This window comes from Macrotis lagotis, chromosome 6 (assembly GCF_037893015.1).
Source record: "Macrotis lagotis isolate mMagLag1 chromosome 6, bilby.v1.9.chrom.fasta, whole genome shotgun sequence".
NCBI lineage: Eukaryota > Metazoa > Chordata > Mammalia > Peramelemorphia > Peramelidae > Macrotis > Macrotis lagotis.
Window position 1 is genome coordinate 178,710,757 of NC_133663.1, and position 18,280 is coordinate 178,729,036.

At 31.7% G+C, this 18,280-nt stretch overlaps 1 protein-coding gene across 1 annotated transcript in view; it reads left to right on the forward strand.

Annotated features, from left to right (window-relative positions):
* Positions 1-18,280, forward strand: part of MYO16 (myosin XVI) — an 851,952-nt gene that overhangs the window by 323,580 nt on the left and 510,092 nt on the right. Inside the window, exons 10-11 of the mRNA XM_074192022.1 lie at positions 2,498-2,648; positions 18,149-18,259. Of these exons, the coding sequence (XP_074048123.1) occupies positions 2,498-2,648; positions 18,149-18,259 (262 nt within the window). The remainder of the gene's footprint in view (positions 1-2,497; positions 2,649-18,148; positions 18,260-18,280) is intronic.

Here is an 18,280-nt window from a genome sequence, read left to right on the forward strand (position 1 = left end):
TTAAAGGTATTTGGAGATATTTGCCTCCAATTTGGTTCCTGCTCTAAATCTTATGAACTCTGAGAATTTTCAGTAAAATTTCAGATGTAGAAGAATTTTATCACTAATGGCATATTTTCTCATTTATTTGATGTATATTTGGATTTTTTTAATCTTATTATTGAAATTTAAGTCAAGGGTGGTGCTGCATGTCTATATTCTCAGTTAAGGGAAACTGAGATTGGTGGAATAGTTGATCTAAATATTTCTGATCCAGAGGAAGAGGGCAGATGATGTAGTCTGCACTGAGTCCAGTAACAATATGGTAAGCCCTTAGGAGGAGAAGGCCACCAAACTGCCCAGGGAGGAGTCATTGAATCCAGATGGAAAATTGTACCAATCACCAATGGAATCTTCCCATAGTGACCATTTTGACTCCAACTTGGGTAAAATAGGAAGATGTAGTTAATAAAGGAGTGAGGAAAGAAGAAAAATGGAAGGAAAGAAAGGAGGAATATTTAAGCATATTTATAATGGGAAAACTAGAAAATTTAAGGAGTTAAAACTTACTTTTCTGAGTAACATCTTAATTTTTTCATCTATATGCACATGTATATTTTTAAATTACAAAATTTCTTTCTACCCTCCTTTCCCACTCCTACCCCTACCTCAGCAGGGGACAGTTGGGTTGGCACTGTGTGTATACATATATATATATATATATATATATATATATTTGATGAACAAATTTGCAGATTAGTCATTTTCAGTATGAGGAATTGCGATTAAGAGAAAGAGATAGAGAAAAGATAACTTTTATAAAGTATTCTTCAGATTCTGAAAGGTTTTGTTTTTCTTCCTAGCTTACGTCTTTAAGGGAACTTAGAGAGAATCCTCATGGAAACAAAGGTCTAGAAAGGATAGATATTTGCCAAATGCATAATAACTAAATGGAAAAATTAAATTTAACTCAGAGTCTCTACCTCCAATAATTTTTCACAACAATAACTATCTTTCATTAATTTGCTACAAATTTTTCAACATCACAAAGAAAATATAATTAAATATTCAGAGATTCTCATATGCTGAAATGCATATATTTATGTATTTCAAATTTATTTTATATTTAATTTGCTTTAATAAAAGAAATCAATTTCCTTTTTCTCCTTCCTCTTCCTTCTGTAAAAAGGACAAAATTCTCATAAAAATTTGTAAGCAATGGGGTTGCTGGGTGGTGCAGTGGATAGAGTACCGGCCCTGGAGTCAGGAGTACCTGAGTTCAAATCTGGCCCTCAGACTAGCTGTATGTATGGCCTTGGGCAAGCCTCTTAACCCCAATGCCTTGCCAAAAAAAACCTTAAAAAAATTTGCAAACAAAAAACAAATATACACATATGCACATAATCATTTTTTAATTATGTCTGAATCTTTGTGACACTTTTGGGGGGGGGTTTTCTTGACAAAGACATTAGATTGATGAAGACATTTCTTCCTTCTCTAGCTTATTTTTATAGTTGAGGAAACAGAAAAATGGAATTGAGTGACTTGTCCATGGTAAAATAGCTAGTAAATGTCTGATATCAGATTTGAACTCAGGTCTCTGGAAGAGAAACCACTTCAATGTTTAAACAGAAGATTGGTACAAAAACTAGTGGCCTATGCAAGATAAATGTATTCATTTTAATTAAATATTAATGTATTGAGTCATTTAATAAGGAAAAATTTAGTAAAAATAATGTCCTAAATATTTTATTAATAAAATGTTTTCTTACACATAAGATCTTTATGTAGTATTTATATTTCTTTGGGACAATTAACATGGCAGGAAAATACAATCTGGAAATAAAGAATATTAGAACCATCAAGAAATATGAATGCATTTCTTTTATAAATTCAGACTAGATGGAAATAATGAGATGTATTCAATTTATAGTATTGTTGAAATGAAATCTTAATATTTTTCATATATTCCCATTGTGGAACTTCATTCCAACCAACATTTATAATATTGACCTTTATTACATGAATTTTTTTTAAAATACAAGATTATTCAATTTACTTAGTATAATATAAATTGCTATTACAGTAGATGCATTTTATTTTTCACTGAATTTTATGACCTTGCCTTCATTGAAGAGCTTGTAATATATTATCATATTTGAAAATCTAACTCAGGATAGTCATTCAACTTTTAAATTGTTTATTGATTTATATACCTTTCATAGTCAAACATAAATTCATGAATATTATCTTTTGACTGCTTAACTTATAAAACTTAAATGAAGATGTGAATTTCCAATTAATATTCTGTTGATTTAAATAGCAGTCTAACTTCTGTAGTAACAAATTTAATGGAATAATCTTTAGTTCTCCAACTGATGTCTCATTTTAGAATATGAAGAACCACTTTTTTCTTTGCATAGAATAATAGTCATACCTACTGTTATTAGTCATAAAGATTTGGTCTTGATGGAGAAATTAAAGAATGACTAATTGTCTTCTTGATTCTTTCCTCTAGCAATCCACTGGTATTACCAATTGCCAAGCAAGACAGTTTACTAGAAAAAGACACCATGTTCAAAGATGCCACAAAAAGCTTAAGTAAGCAGCAGTCTCAAGACAACACCCCTGAAACTATTACAGCAAATGCACCAACCAAGCTTGAACAGGTATTGTGTTTGTCTTTTCTAAGATCAGTAGTGAAGCCTAGTCAAATATTTTTGACTATATAGAGGGGGAAAGCAAGAAAGAGACAGAGAGAGACAGAGACAGAGAGAGACAGAGACAGAGACAGAGAGAGAGAGAGAGAGACAGAGAGACAGAGAGACAGAGAGACAGAGAGACAGAGAGAGAGAGGAAAGATAGAAATAGAGACCCAGAGACAGTTATACACAGAAACAGAGAGAGAGAAAGGGAGAGGGAGAGACAGGGAGACAGAGACAGAAAGAGAGAGGAAGAGAGATAGAAAGGAAAAGAGAAAGAAGGAACAAATAAGATGAAGATAATAGAATTTCTGTTTCAGAACATGGATTGGGTAGACCTCTGAATTGATGCTCTTTGGAAATGAACACGGTTTTCAGAATAGAAAATGTTTTTCCCCGAAATTATAATTAAGGTATATTACCTTTTTAATTCCTCCAGTGTCCTGGTCCTTGCACCCATGAGAATATGATTACTGTTTATTTATGTCTGTCTATGTGTGCTTTCTAAAACCTGTATATATTCATATGATTTTCTTTAGAGTCTTATCAAAAAAATGCAAAAAACCTATTACCTAATAATCCATCAACTTCAGGTTTAATTATGCTGCTATTGATGCCCTTTTGAGTTTAAGAAAACAATGTCCTCTCTCCATTGTGACATTCCTGCTTCATTAATTCCACTTGTCCTCTGATTTTGCATTAATCCCTAGTTTGATATATGAGATCCCTCTGGAGATGACTCTGGAAGAGAAAGTGAGGCTGGTGACTTTTCACAGCCTCTCACACTTACTTTCAATTCACTTGTCTGTCATTATATCATCTCCCTGGTGTCATGATCTTCTCCAAGAACAAAGGACAAACAACAACACATGTGTTCATGAAATATTTCCTTTAGATCCAGAGGTCAGTTCTGCTTATATGTAGGTTTGAGAGTGAAGGACGTGGAAGTACAGTACTAATCTAGAGAAGTTTCAAAAAGCCCAACTCAGCCTTGAGTGTTCAAAAAAATATTCTGTAGAAATCAATTTTTTTCTAAGACTAACCCTAGTTTCTGAATCATCAACCATGGTCTTTCTCTCACCTACAAATTTAAAAAGGCAGAGAAAAAATTGTTGGGAGGTCCACACTATTCTAGTTATAAATTTTATCTGGGTATAGAATATGTTTATCCTCATGGTAAGTTGAGGTATGAAGACTTTAAGCAATGATGTCCTAAGTATGAGTCAATTTGTGTGAATGTCCAAGTAGAATCCATCTTCTTGATATACCTTTGGACTGATTCTTTAGCACCAAGGGAGCTATGTTCTTTTAGTCTTCCTCAGAATAATACATTCACCTTTTCTCATTAGGATTCTACCTTCTCAGTTTATTTGCAAATGCAGGCCTACATGTGATTTTTAAAAAATTGAACTTAAGTTTGTCCTTAGCAAAGATGATTCATGTGCTTAAGGAGTAACAATTATGAAGTATGAGTAAATTGGTGGTTGTTGTTCAGTCATGTCCAATTTTTCATGATCCTATTAATGAGGAATAATGAGGAATCAAGAATAATGCTGAATTTATGAACCTAGAAAACTAGAGAAATGATGGTACCTTCAACAAACTAGGAAAGTTTGGGAAAAGGATTGTTTTGCAGGAAGTATAATGAGTTCAATTTCTGGTATATAGAATTTAGGATATCAAGTTTGATCTGTTCAGTAGGTTCAGGACTAGAAGTTCAGGTGGGCATATAGATCTGTGAGTCATGTATATAGAGAATAATACCCCTTGTATGTAGAGAAAATATCCATAATAGAAGATAACCAAGAAAGAAAGTATATAGAGAGAAGAGTATCTGTGATATAATTTTGGGGAATTTACAAAGTTAAAAAGAATGATATGAATCATGAGCCTGCAAAAAAAAGAGAGAGAGAGAGAGAGAGAGAGAGAAGGACCAGCAATATAGAAAGGGAGAAAAGGGGTTAAAAAAAAAAAGAATCATTAACAACCCAGAGAGGAGCAAATACAAAATACAGGAGGAAAAGGAGAGTGAGAGTGCTTAGTTTAGCAGATAGATAAAGGACAAGAATTATTGGGGGGAGAGAAAATGTTCTGTTCATTAGTATTTAAGAGCTATATACATGCCTTTCACTTCAGTTATCACCAGTAGATATTCAATATATGTGACTATTTTGTCTCACCTTTCTTATCTCCTTCTTACTTCATGTTTTATCATTATAGAAAAACTAGAACGTTGCTTCTGTCCCTACCAAGCTTTATAATCTTGAATAAATCAGTTAACATCTATAAGCTTCATTTTCTTTCCCCTATGAAATAAATAGGGGAAAAAACTGAAAAATAAAATTCTTTGATCTTAAGGTAATCTTGCATTTAAGATGGTTTTATCATGGCTTCTGGATTAATTTTCCTCTTAGCCCTCCTAGGAGGGCTAGAGCATCATGCCTGAAAATTCCTTGAAATCATTGACCTAATTTCAACTTTGTAGTCTAGAAATTCCCTAACCTTTTGGTTTCTTTAAATGAAATGTTAATGGCATGCTTTTCTTTTCTAAAATTATCCCTTTATATAACAGTAAATACTGCCTTTTCCATGATGTTGATTGATCTATAGTTAAAAGAAATTCATTGAAATATTTATACTGCCTTTTCCCATGATGTTGATTGATCTATAGTTTAAAGAAATTCATTGAAATATTAAAAATATTTTACATAATTATTATAAACAATCATACATCATAATCAAAATTAATATCTATCTATTGCTTTAAAGAAAATAAAGGGCTTTATAAATTTTGTCTCATTTTATCCTCACAACAATCTTGAAATGTGGGTGCTATTATTATCTTAATTTTATACGTAAGTAAACTGAGGCAGACCATGTTTAATTGACTTGTCCAAGGTCATACAGCTATGTGTCTGAGACCAGATATGAACTCATATATTCCTGAGTTTAAGCCAGTTCTTTATGAATGAAAGAATGAGAGAAAAAGAAAAAGAAGCCCAAGATCTCTCTCTCTCTCTCTCTCTCTCTCTCTCTCTCTCTCTCTCTCTCTCAATGTGTGTGTGTGTGTCCCCTATAATGTTTTTCCTTACCTGAAAGATAAGCTCCTTGAAATACTCATGTACTTGAAGTTCTGTGTGATCCTAGACAAGTTGCTTAGCCTCCCTTTATCTCAATTTCCTAAACTGTATATGGGGACAATAACAGTACCTTCCTCACAGGATTGTTATGAGTTTATGAGGATCAGATAGGACACTATTTTTAAAGTGTTTGGCACGCTATCTAGCATATGGTAAGCACTCTAGTAATGCTTATTCCCTTGCCTTCTTCCTAAATGTAATAATAGTGAAATATAAACCAATACTTTTCAGGGTTATTTCAGTCTGTAGTCTACCAGTATATCAGTCAAATAGAATTTATTATGAGTATTCATTATGATGTCATCTTTTTAGAACATTGCCCTTAAAATTTTATAGATTGACATTATGTCCTGGAAGTTGTGGGCAAAAATTTATCTATGATGATTTTCTTGTTCCAAATGAGTCTTTTTGTTGTTTATTCAGGGAGATTTGCAGGACTGTTTGTAATTTGGGAATTTTTCAGTTAAAAATTTTAGTGAATTCAACTACCTGATTGTGTTTTTTCCTAGGCAGCCAATATATGCTGATATTTTTTTCAGTTTTACAGTGTATCCTGCAAATTCCCACCATTTCATTGCCTAATCTGCATCAATCAAATTGTTTGGGCTCCTAATTATAAACTTTCTGTAATTTCTCATGGCTATGAGCTGATCTTGAATTGTTAGCATAAATTCTTCCATTTCTGTAAAAGTCCCACGTGACTCAGTCATTTGTTCAACATATGCTGGTTAACATATTGTGGGTTAAGTTCAAGTGGCTATTGCCATGTAGAGGGTCTTTTGATTTTTCTCTTGGGTATTATCTATTTAAGAACTCTTTTCAGAGAAAAATCACTTTTGATTTCTTTCCAACAAATCTTTTCGGGTAAACCTGAAAAACTTACTCCTGAATAGTTTTATACTTGGTGTTTCTTTCTTGCATAAGACAAAAGTTACTTGTAGATGAATTTCACATACAGTTTTAAACTCAAAACCTTCACTCCCTAGCCTTCCTTGATATATTATTATTATTATTACTGCTATTGTTATCATAACCATCATAATCTACCTTGCTTTTCTTATGTTTTTAAAAGGACTACACATAGAAATGATTTCAAAACTATCTGCTTCCCTGATGATCATTAGTATAGACCATTGCTGTCAAAGTAAAATTAAAATGGATTATCCTAGAATATTGACTTAGAAAACTACAAATGAACATCATCTGCATTGCAGTTTATTTTTCATTTGTTTTATTAAACATTTCTCAATTCTAATCTATTCAATTTCACTTGGGAGTTTTTCAGATGGAAGGCTGTATGCTTGATAACTCTGATGCAGACCGTATTTATGGATGTAGTAAATAATTACTTCTTGAATTGAATTAGAATATCAAGGAGGTAGCTGTAGAAACTATATAGTAAGAAAGACAGCACTTCTCAAAGTGTTAAGTCAATATAAATAATGTGTAATTCATATTATTTGCACATGGTTTGATTTTATTCTCCATATTTTTGGAAACTTCTCATTACACTTAGTTTGAAAGTTATATAAATGTGCTGTGGTAACTTTTTTTTGTATGTTAATAATTGTCAAGAACAATCTTGTTCGTGATGATGCTCCATCTTCAAGGACAGTTTATGTATGGAAAATGCAAGAATATTTGGGAGCTAATATTCTTAACATAGAGATTGGTGGTATGTGGGTTTATAAAGTATAATGAGTTTCCATGGTCATCAGTTTGTAAATATTACTATTTTGCACCTTTCTTCTAATATTGAGGAGTATATTTAATTTCATTTTCCCAGTAAGATTTTTTTCCATGGTTACTGTTAATGATATGTTTTGGCAGTTTGCCTCTAATAATATTCCTAGATTGAGATCACCAATATTCAAAAAAATTAATTTCTTATTTTTGATTGGATAATTTCAATTATGATCTACTGCCTCAAAATTAATCCTTTGAAAACAAGTATTATTTTTATATTCTATTTTGATAAAAAAGAAGAAAAACCTTGAATTTTCTTATACAAATTCATTAATTCTTTAGTAATTATTTAACAGAATGTTTGCAAAGTAGATATTTTATAGTAAAAAGCAAAAAATTCTGAGTATGCACAGATTCTCTTTCCTGCATTGAGTAAATTCTTAGTGATATTCCAACCAGTCTGTTAGGAGTAATCATGAACTATTTAATATTTCATTAAGGTATGAAGAACCATTATTCAGATTTATGTTCATATATTATTAACAGAGATCAGCAGAGTACTTCACATGGTATTTTTCAAATAGTTCATGCATTCATACCCAATGTACTATGTAGATGAGGCTCTCTTAGAGGAAGTACAGGGCTCTTCAGTAATTGAAATGAATACATGCATTTTAATAGGAAAGTGATTAAGCAGACTTCTAAAAATTGTGGGTTTTGAAAACCTGTAATTGTTCAAGCTTATTATATAGGTTTATGCAGTTATCCCTTTCACATTGCAACTTTTTTCCATCATTGTTTTGTAATATCATGGGTTGACACAAGAAATTTAAATGGTAATTTGGGGAGAGTCTTGTGGAAGCTCAGATGATACTTGGAAGCTAGAAGATGATACAGAAAAAGTTTAGAAACTCAAATATTCCTAAAATAATATATAATATAAAATATTATATATTTTATAATATAATACAAAACTCAAAAATTACTAAAATAATGTATAGTATTGTATAATATAAAAACATTTTATCCTTTAATACCATAATAATTCAGACTTCTCTTGTATGAAGAGAGGAACAAGAAATTTTACATGTATTTTCCAGGTCATGGGGATGACACACCACTAACCCCTACAATGTGGAAGGGAGATCTGTGTGTGTGTGTATACCTATATGTAATATGTATGAACGTAGGCAGGGAGATAGATGTAGTAAAATAGGTGGGTAGATAGAGAGATAAGGAGGGAGAGAGGGAGGGAGAGAGAGGCAGGGAGAGAGAGAGAGACAGAGACAGAGACAGAGACAGAGACAGAGACAGAGACAGAGAGAATGTGTTTGATTATGTGTTTTGGCAATTTGCCCTTCATGTTATTAATAATAATATAAAATAATGAATAATAACATTTAATCATTGTGTGTATAATAGACATTAATTCTTCTTTATTAGACAAAAAGGTCCAGTCATTTAGTAAAGCATAGGATGAAGCCAATATTGCCTTCTGTATAGTTTCTAAATGCATATACAATGCTCCAGACTAAGAACTAAATGATGAATATCATTATTAGCCTAGTAAGAATTTCGACTATTAGGGCAGTTAGGTGATAATGAGGATAGAGTACTGGGCCTGAAGTCAGGAGGACCTAAGTTCATTTCTGGCCTCAGACACTTGATAATTGCCTAGCTGTGTGATCTTGGACATGTCACTTAACCCCATTGCCTTAAGTATATAAAATTTTAAAAAATTAAAAGAATTCCAGCTATTGCTAAAATATAAGACAAGACCACAAAAAAACACGTTCTATGTAATTATCACATCTTAAAGGCATTTTTTTCCACTTCTCTCCACCCTAATTGCTCTATTTTTTCTTCATTGTTATTTCCTTCTTCATTCTTTGTGTTACCCTTTTCCCTTTTCTGATTTTTCCTATGTCTTCTCTAGTATATATATCGATACTTATTTCTTCATCTTGTCCTGTATTTTCTAATGTCCCTTATCCCTCATTACTATAGATTGGACATCAGTAAATTACTGCTATAATGGCAAATCTAGCCCTGCTTTCTTGTTTGTTTGCATTTAAGTCCTTTCATAGCTCACAAAAACAGTTGCTGGTTCAGATATGGCTTGTGAACTCTACTTTTATGTGAATTATGGATTAACTGTTCTGGTGGTGTCCTGGAAATTGGTAAAAAATATTATCTATAGATATGTACCAAAAGAAGTATGGAAATAGGATAAATAAGACAATAGGTCTCTATAGAATTTTAAATCCTGGATCCTACCTGAACCAAATAGTTCTTCAGATTTTACTAAAAAATATTCTATTGACTTAAGGCCTTTAGATATAATCAATTTTCTGGTCTGAAATTGCTTCTTCTATACAAATAACTCTTTAGATCCTTATTGAAAAGATAACATATACACACTGCAACATGTTTCTATTGCTCATCTTTTATCCTATGTTCTTGCATAGAATGTTGACATTCACCAGACAATTTCATTCTTTCACACAAATAAAATTTTTAAAGAGCAGAAAAATGAAGATGAATTTCTGAAAATCTATCATAATATTAATGATTTCATAATGTCCTTCCTAATCAGTGTGAAATTTTGCAATGCATAAGGTCAGAATTTCTATTCCTTCATCTTTTCTTGTGTTGCATATATAAACATTCAATTCTATAAGGTTAGTGTGTTTTGATACTTTTTAAATTGTTAGTTAAAAACTTTCTATAATGTAACAGCTGTACCACTGATCAAAATTTCTAATACCAATGAAATTTCTATGATGGCTCTTTCAGGCTTGGCAAAAAAATGTTGAGCTACATTTAAGGGTATTCATACATAAAATTTGCATAGCCATGGTTGGAGTAGTAGTTTGAGGAAAGAATTTATTTTCTTTTATATAAATAGCTTTAAAGTAAAAAAAAAAACAACACAGCATAAAATTCCTTAGGAATTAAAATTGTGTTTTAATTCTCCCCTTAAACAACTCCTTCTGGAATTGAATATGCATTTTGGCTTGCTGGTGCCTGCCTTGTTCCTACATTTTTCTTTGTGTCATACTATTTATTCCAGATGATACTAAAGGTCTGTAAATATTTTTTCTTATTGTTGCTTTGGGAAAATGAATACTAAGTTACTAGAAGATAAATAATATTTACAAACATCACTAAATAGACTATGTTCATAATCCAATCATATGTTTTTATGTTTTTAATCTTTCCTAAGTAAAGAAGAAATCAGTGATCCACTATCATTGAAGAATAAATTTTTGCTCTTTTTCTATCATATTGTTTGTTTATTTGCATTTTTTCATTCATATTCTTTGCTGTCTTCCTTTGGGTCCAAGGCACAGATTTGAAAATGGTTGCCCACATATAGAGGGCAAGTCCTGGTGAAGTTGGAAAAGAATAATAACATCTCCTTCTCCCCATGAAGAGAATAGGCATGATATTGGTCAGATCAATACTATTTTTAATATGTAATAAGAAACATCCCCCAAACATGTGCCATTTTCTTGAACATTATACATTAAGAACAAACTCACTAAAAATTCATGATTTTAAGTAAGGCAACAAACATTTATTATGTCCTGGGTAACATATTAAGCAATAGAGATATTAATACAAGGAAAAGGAAAGACAGTCCTTGACCTAAAGGAGCTTATATTCCAATAAAGGAAGGTACCACACCAAAGAGAGCTGAAAAGTATAAGTAGGAATAGTGAGAGAAGAGGCAAGATCAAGATAGCAATTTTGAGGCATTACATTGAAGTCTAGATATTCACATGCACTGCCACAATAGGAAAGAACACTGGTTTACCTAATCCTCTATCAAAAATGGAGGAATTCACCAATAAAAGAAAGAGACCAGAATGGTGGGTAGATGTTCCTTAATGAAGAAGCCCCAAGAGCTGAGATAGGTTCCAGGAGGACACTACAGTTGAGATATTGTGTGGAAATCAGAAACCCAGCCAGCAGGGAAGGGCATTTTATATGAATGAAAGAATGAATGAATGAGTGAGTGAGTGAGTGAGTGAGTGAGTGAGTGAATGAAAAGGAATTTATTAACTGCTTACTGTGTTTCTTAGGTCTATGCTAAATGCTAAGTACAGATAAAAAGTGAGACAGTTCTTATTCTCAGAAGCACATATTGTAAAAGGAGGAGATAATAATATTCAGTTATAGGAAAGATGGAAAAGTCCACTGATCCTCAGGGAACTGTAGCAAGATAATTAATATAAATCTTGTTTAGAAACATTTCTGCTTATAAAGCCATGTAAATTTATAAGGTTGACACCATTTGATAGGGACTTTGATGGTGAGAAATAACTGTGATTGCTGAAGAGTTAAGGGCCACAGAACCTGCAGTGACCATTGCCAGGTCATTTTATCCATAGGAGTTACTCATCTGGTCAATGCCTGTAATGACCAGACTGGATATAACAACTATTTCTCTTGATTATTCTACCACTCTTGTAGTTATTTTCCTGACCTTGTTTCTAATTAGCAAAGTCACTAATTAATAGTTAATAATTTACTAATTAATAATTAGTAAAAATCTTATTCATTTAACCTCCAAAAGTTTCTAGGTAAAATAATGAGTTTGAACAAGATAATCATAGATGACCAGTAAGTATATCATGGAAGGTTAGAATTGGAAAGTACCTAGTTAGAGAAATTGTATATTTTAAATTGACTATTTCTCTCTGTCTCTCTATCTCTCGTCTCTCTGTCTCTGTCTCTTCTCTCTGTCTCTGTCTGTCTCTCTGTCTCTCTCTCCCCTCTGTCTCTCTCTGACTCTATCTCCCCCTTCCCCCCATCCCTCCCTCCCTCCCTCCCACCCATCCTCTCTCTCTCTCTCTCTCTCTCCCTTTCCCTTCCTCTTTCCATCTCTCTGTGTCTGTCCTAGACATGAAGTAACCGATCTTGGGATAAACTAAAGTGAGCTGTCAAAGTCATAATGAATAAGGAATAGACCCAGATTATTTTTGGAATTATAATCCAGTATTCTGTTTCTTAGTCCATCCAAGGTTTCTTTTATCTAAAAATGGTAAAATTACTAGTAAGCTACTCGTCAGGAATAAAGGTAAAATCTCAGTGGGAAATATAAACTATAAATTATATTTGATGTGATTTTTTTAATGTCACAGGATCTGAATAATTTGAAAATATATATAACTGGAAAGTCATTATAAAGTAAAAGACTACAGTTATAAGAACTGAAACTTTTTGATATTTAAAATATATCATTTGAAATGAATTAGAAGACTTAATTTGTGTTGAGTGAGGAAATACGTAATAAAGAATATTCAGTTAATGCAGGACTCTAGTTTTTAGTGAGGAAAGAAAACCATCACTACTTTTTTTCTGTTACCTTGATAACTATAAATCTGGACAACATCTCAAGTCTATGAGACTCTTCAGGATGAAATGAAGTGTAAAATATTAAATAATTAATATTGAACTATACTGAAATTGTTTCTGACAACCAAGAAGATAGGAGAAGAGTTGAATCCTTGTAGCTTCAATTTTTATCATCCAAGCAGACATCATCTTTGAATGACACTGATGGAATATTTAAGTGGGGAATTCCCAACAGAATGTTGTATCTCAGCCTTAATATAACAACATATGTTTTTCTGGCACAGGGATAAAAGTTTTCTAGATTTAATCATCCTGTGGATTTGGGCCCTTTTGATATAGATCACAATGCTATATGCACATATTTTTAAAATATTTGTTTATATTCAAAATGTTCCCTTATACCCTTCCTCATTTACCAGGATTAAAAGGTTTAAAAATAAATCATAAAGCTTTTTTTTAGGTTCCTAGACCAAGCAAAGTGACCTTATTGTTTCCAAACCCATTCTATTTTATTTTCATATAATAGTCATCCAATAAAAATTTTTTTCTAGAAAATATAGAACAATTTTCTTGTATAGGTAATATTTTACAGCTGATATACTTTTAGTGTAAGAATAAACTTATAAACTGGAATATATAAATGACAGCTATTCTATATCTCTAAAAGTCTTAATTTGGCCAAATATTTAAGATCATAATAATCCTATGCTTTTTGAAATATTTAGCTCCTTGAAAAAAGTAATTTAGAACTAATTCTATTTTCATTCTTTTAAACAAATTTTAGTAGTCGTTTTATTCTTATTTCAAGACTTGAAAAAATGATCCAAGTTCTATTTGACATAGATATTTCCTAGTATAGATTATCAGTCATCTGTAACTCCTCATCTTTTGTTATTTTTCCCATATCTTTTCATAAACCCTCTACAGAAGAACTTATCAAAGCACTAGAGACCTCCTTCTGATTAAAAAAAATGTTGTAATATTAAAAATGCAGACTTTGGAATTTTACCCTATTTTTCTTCATGTTTACTTTATGATTGACCAACTTTTGTCTCTCAATCAACAAGAATTTTTAAAGTACCTACTATATGCCAAATGATAGAAGTGGATACAAATGTAAAAATGAGATAGGATCTAAGGACAACTAGGTGGAACAGTGGGTAGAGGACTAACCCTGGATTCATGAGAATCTGAGTTAAAATCCAACCTCAAACACTAGCTCTGTGACCCTGAGCAAGTCACTTAACCCCAATTGCCTTCAAAAAAAATAGCAATTCACCTTCTTCCTGTGGGAGAATATATCAGAGTGTAGTGTCCAGGGAATACAATTTTGGTATAAACTGTCACTGATTCTGACAAACTATTGAGTTGTAGATTGTCTTAGTATATTGAGGAATAATGGAATTATTGATTTATTGTTCTCTAAGAATGAAGTGAAAAGCTGATTGTGATGAGGCAGAGGGTCATGTGCATGTCACAGCAGAACAAATGCCTGCCTACAGTGGTTATACTCTGAAGTATACCTCAATGGATAAGAGAGAGGCTTGAGATGTAATAGAAATGAAGAGCTAACATGAGAATTAATTGGGTTTTTTTAGTTTAATTATATGTCTAACTTTGTAATTTAATTACTATAGTTTGTGTACCTTTAAAGATATGCTCTAAAATACTTTATAATTTATAGATTTTAAGTGGAATTTCTCTTTATTTCCTTTCTACTATCTTTAATATTTTATATCCTTGTAAGTATCCATTCATTTTATTTAAAATTAAATCTATGGACATCCCAGCTACATGCATGTAAATAATATGGGAAAATCTTCATTTGTAATCTCCTTGTTTTGCTTTTTTTCATTGTGTAGGTTACTAATCAGTCTCTTTTGAGTGGTCAAGATCTTCAGAGAGAGCATAGAAACTTAATGCAATCAACCTACTACAATCCACATATATTCGGGAACCTCCCTTCTTTTTCTTTTTTCTTTTTCTTCTTTTTTTTTGCACAGGATATCTTCATCACACTGGTCAACATTCTTTTATCCCACATTTTACATCTTTTCACTTGTATTGATCAAGATTGTTATTCAGAGGATTGTTGGAAAACAATATCTATGTAGTTGGGTCTATCAAGGAGTCTATTTGTTCTGAATACAGGGATGACACACATCTCATTGGAATCTTTTTTCTGAAATGTATTCAACTGAGTCAAATATCTTCTTACTCAAGAAGTTGTGATATTTTCTTGTGATCTCCTATGATCTCTCCAACTATATGAGTTGTGTGAATGTGGCATAAATATATGCTATTTAAAAAACTCTCCATAAGCATTCCATTTCCTTTTTCAAATTTCCATAAAGAATATCTTTATTCCTAAATGGATTTTAGTGGAGCAGAAGTTAGATAAAGAATTGTTGTTGCTGATATCCACTGTTCATCTTTCTTGGATGGGTTGAGAGAAATTTTTTTTTCTATATTCATGATCTTTTCCATGACTTCAGAATCTTTCCCTCTTCCAAGTATGCATACTTGCATGGATGAAGTATTGCTCCATAAAATGTTTAATGACAATAATAATAGCTAGCATTTTTATAACAGCTAATATATACTAGGTATTGTGATTCTCACTTGTCAAATATCGCATTTGATCCTCACAACACTGGGAAGTAGGTGCTTTTCTTTTCTTCTTTTTATAGTTGAGGAAACTGAGACAGAGACTAATTGACTTGCCCCATTGTCACACAGCTAAAAATTGACTGAGGTTTGATTCAAATTCCAGTCTTCCTAACTCCGGGCTCTCCTATTATTAAACATTGATTGAGCCCTGAATAATTTGAAATTGCATTTGTTCCATATACATTTCTTCTATATGGTTTTGTCAAATCCAGTTGTTCTTCCTAAATGGATCCCTTTGCCTAGCTTTATGTTGAAGTAAATTATATTTCAATATATTAATTATTTTATTTGAAATATTTAATAAAATTCTTCTTCAAACTTCAAATTTATTTATTTGACTCTCAAACTTGTCTTCCCCTCCAAAGCTTTATGATGTAATCGTACACTCAATATTTCTTTTTAATATTTTACAAATAATATTGTATTCTAAACTACTGTTGCTGTTGCCATGTTTTTTGACTTTACAAACAAATGAAGTGTTTTACTCCGCTGAAATAGTTTCTGGAACTTTTTCTCTCTTTGTCATAGCAACTACTATACATTGGTTAAAATAGTTGAAGTCAAGTCCTTTACTTCAATTTCCCCTTTTACAAAGTTAAATAGCTTTTTTAAATAGATCGGGTTGAAGCCATTTGAATCTCATAGTTTTAATCTTTACCTTTTCTTCTAATTTGATATTGATTTTGATGTTTTTCTTCCTAATCTGTTAATTATTTTTTTATACAGGGAACAGATATTAAAATGATTACCATTAATAATTGACCATTATTGATGTATTAGGATTTGATTCCTTTCATTAGAGGCCAAGCTGTTTGTTTACTGCATAAAATACTTTTCAACCCTTTTCTTGATTAAGGTATTATTTAGTTAATTAATAAGGCATTAATGATATAGTTGTGATATTTTTTGAGTAATCTGCTTTAAAATATTTCTTTCATTCTTTGATCAGGAAACTTTTTTCCTTTTCCACAGCTACCCTTTGTCCAACTTTATATTGAATTAAATTATATTTCAAAATATAAATTATATTTATTTGAAGTACTTGGTCAAATTCTTCATCAAATTTCAAGCCTTCATATTTTTCACAATCTGCAATTATCTCATCATGAAATTGTTTCTTATGCTCATTATGAACCTGCAAGGTGAAAAGAATCAAATATATCAATAAATTATTTTTCTTAATGCCTTTGTATACACAATAACATCAACCCCTTTAACTCTTCTTTGTGTTTCTTTGCCAAATGGGGAACATGTGAACTACACTTAAATTTACTTGCAACTTCTTGTTTCACTAATTATAAGATTGTCATGATAGCAGTAGCTCAATACTCCCTAAATAGTAGCAACTTGCTACTTGGATAGCAATTGTAAATTGAGTATGCAAATTAAGATTTACTGATGACCAAAAGCTTTTGAGAAATGGCACCAAATCCTTCTGTCTTTTCCTCGGTTCTATTATAGACATGTTAGCAGCAGAGGGCACCACAAAATACTATAGCAAATTTTGGATTTAAAGCTGTTTCAAAGGTAACTATGGCCAAAGGACTCATATCCTAGTGGTAATCTGGCATTTTTTGAGTCTTTTCCTTCTGCTCCCTCATTATTAGAAGATGTAAATTCCATGAAATGGTGTAGCTATAGTCGACATCTTGTTTAAGGTAAAAACTTATATAGATCCATTTTAGCATCTCTTGATAAACAATTTGCCTATATTCTTTCTCTTTATAGGTGTCAATCAGCTAGAAATTAAAGATATGATTGAATTATTAAAGAATCTCAGTATGGAATTTGTGGAGGGATTACACTTGGTTGAAGCATAGGAAAATGAAAATTTTAGATCTATGTCAGTATTTTAACACTGAAATGAAAGTCTGCTGTTCTAGAGGGAAATCCAAAATGAACTTTTTTTATTAATAAGTTATTGATAAAAAAAAAAGTTCATTTTGGATTTCCCTCTAGAACAGCAGACTTTCATTTCAGTGTTAAAATACTGACATAGTTTTATCAGAATAATAGTTTTATCAGAATAGTTTTATCAGAAAACTAGGAGGACTCTGTTGGGTTGTTCTATAAGACCCAAAGTATTATCCATATAGTTGTTTTAACCATGAAGCTAAGAAAAGTAGAAGTAACAGAAATCAAATTTTTGAAATCTACATGCTTGCTAAATCCCATGTTTTTGTATACAGAAACTGAATTCTGAACAGTTTCTTTCCATTCCAGTTTTAGTAATGGTAATATTGCAGTGAAGCTGACTTTCTGCCATGTCCCTTTCTCTTCTTTCCCTTACCCTGCTCCATTTCACATAGGGTTAAACTTAATTCTGTTTAAAGCATAAGGAGAGAACAGAAATATTCTACTTCCTGAAGTTATGTTTATCAAATTTGATGACAGTAAATAATATACTGAATGTGTGACAGAAACTCTCATAAACAATTTGTCTTTTTGTCTATTGGTAAATATGAACTTTACTTTCCAATAGACCTTTTAGTATTATTATTATTTGAGTGACCATTAATATTCATGGCATGCAATTAAAACTGGAATGTCATACTATGAAGTGAATAGATTAAAATGAAATTATATGTCTAAGTTTATTTTTTTCAGGTCAAGCTGATGCCTCCAGCTCCCAATGATGACCTAGCAACATTGAGTGAACTAAATGATGGCAGTCTTCTTTATGAAATTCAGAAACGCTTTGGCAACAATCAGATATATGTAAGTAATTTTAAAATTTTC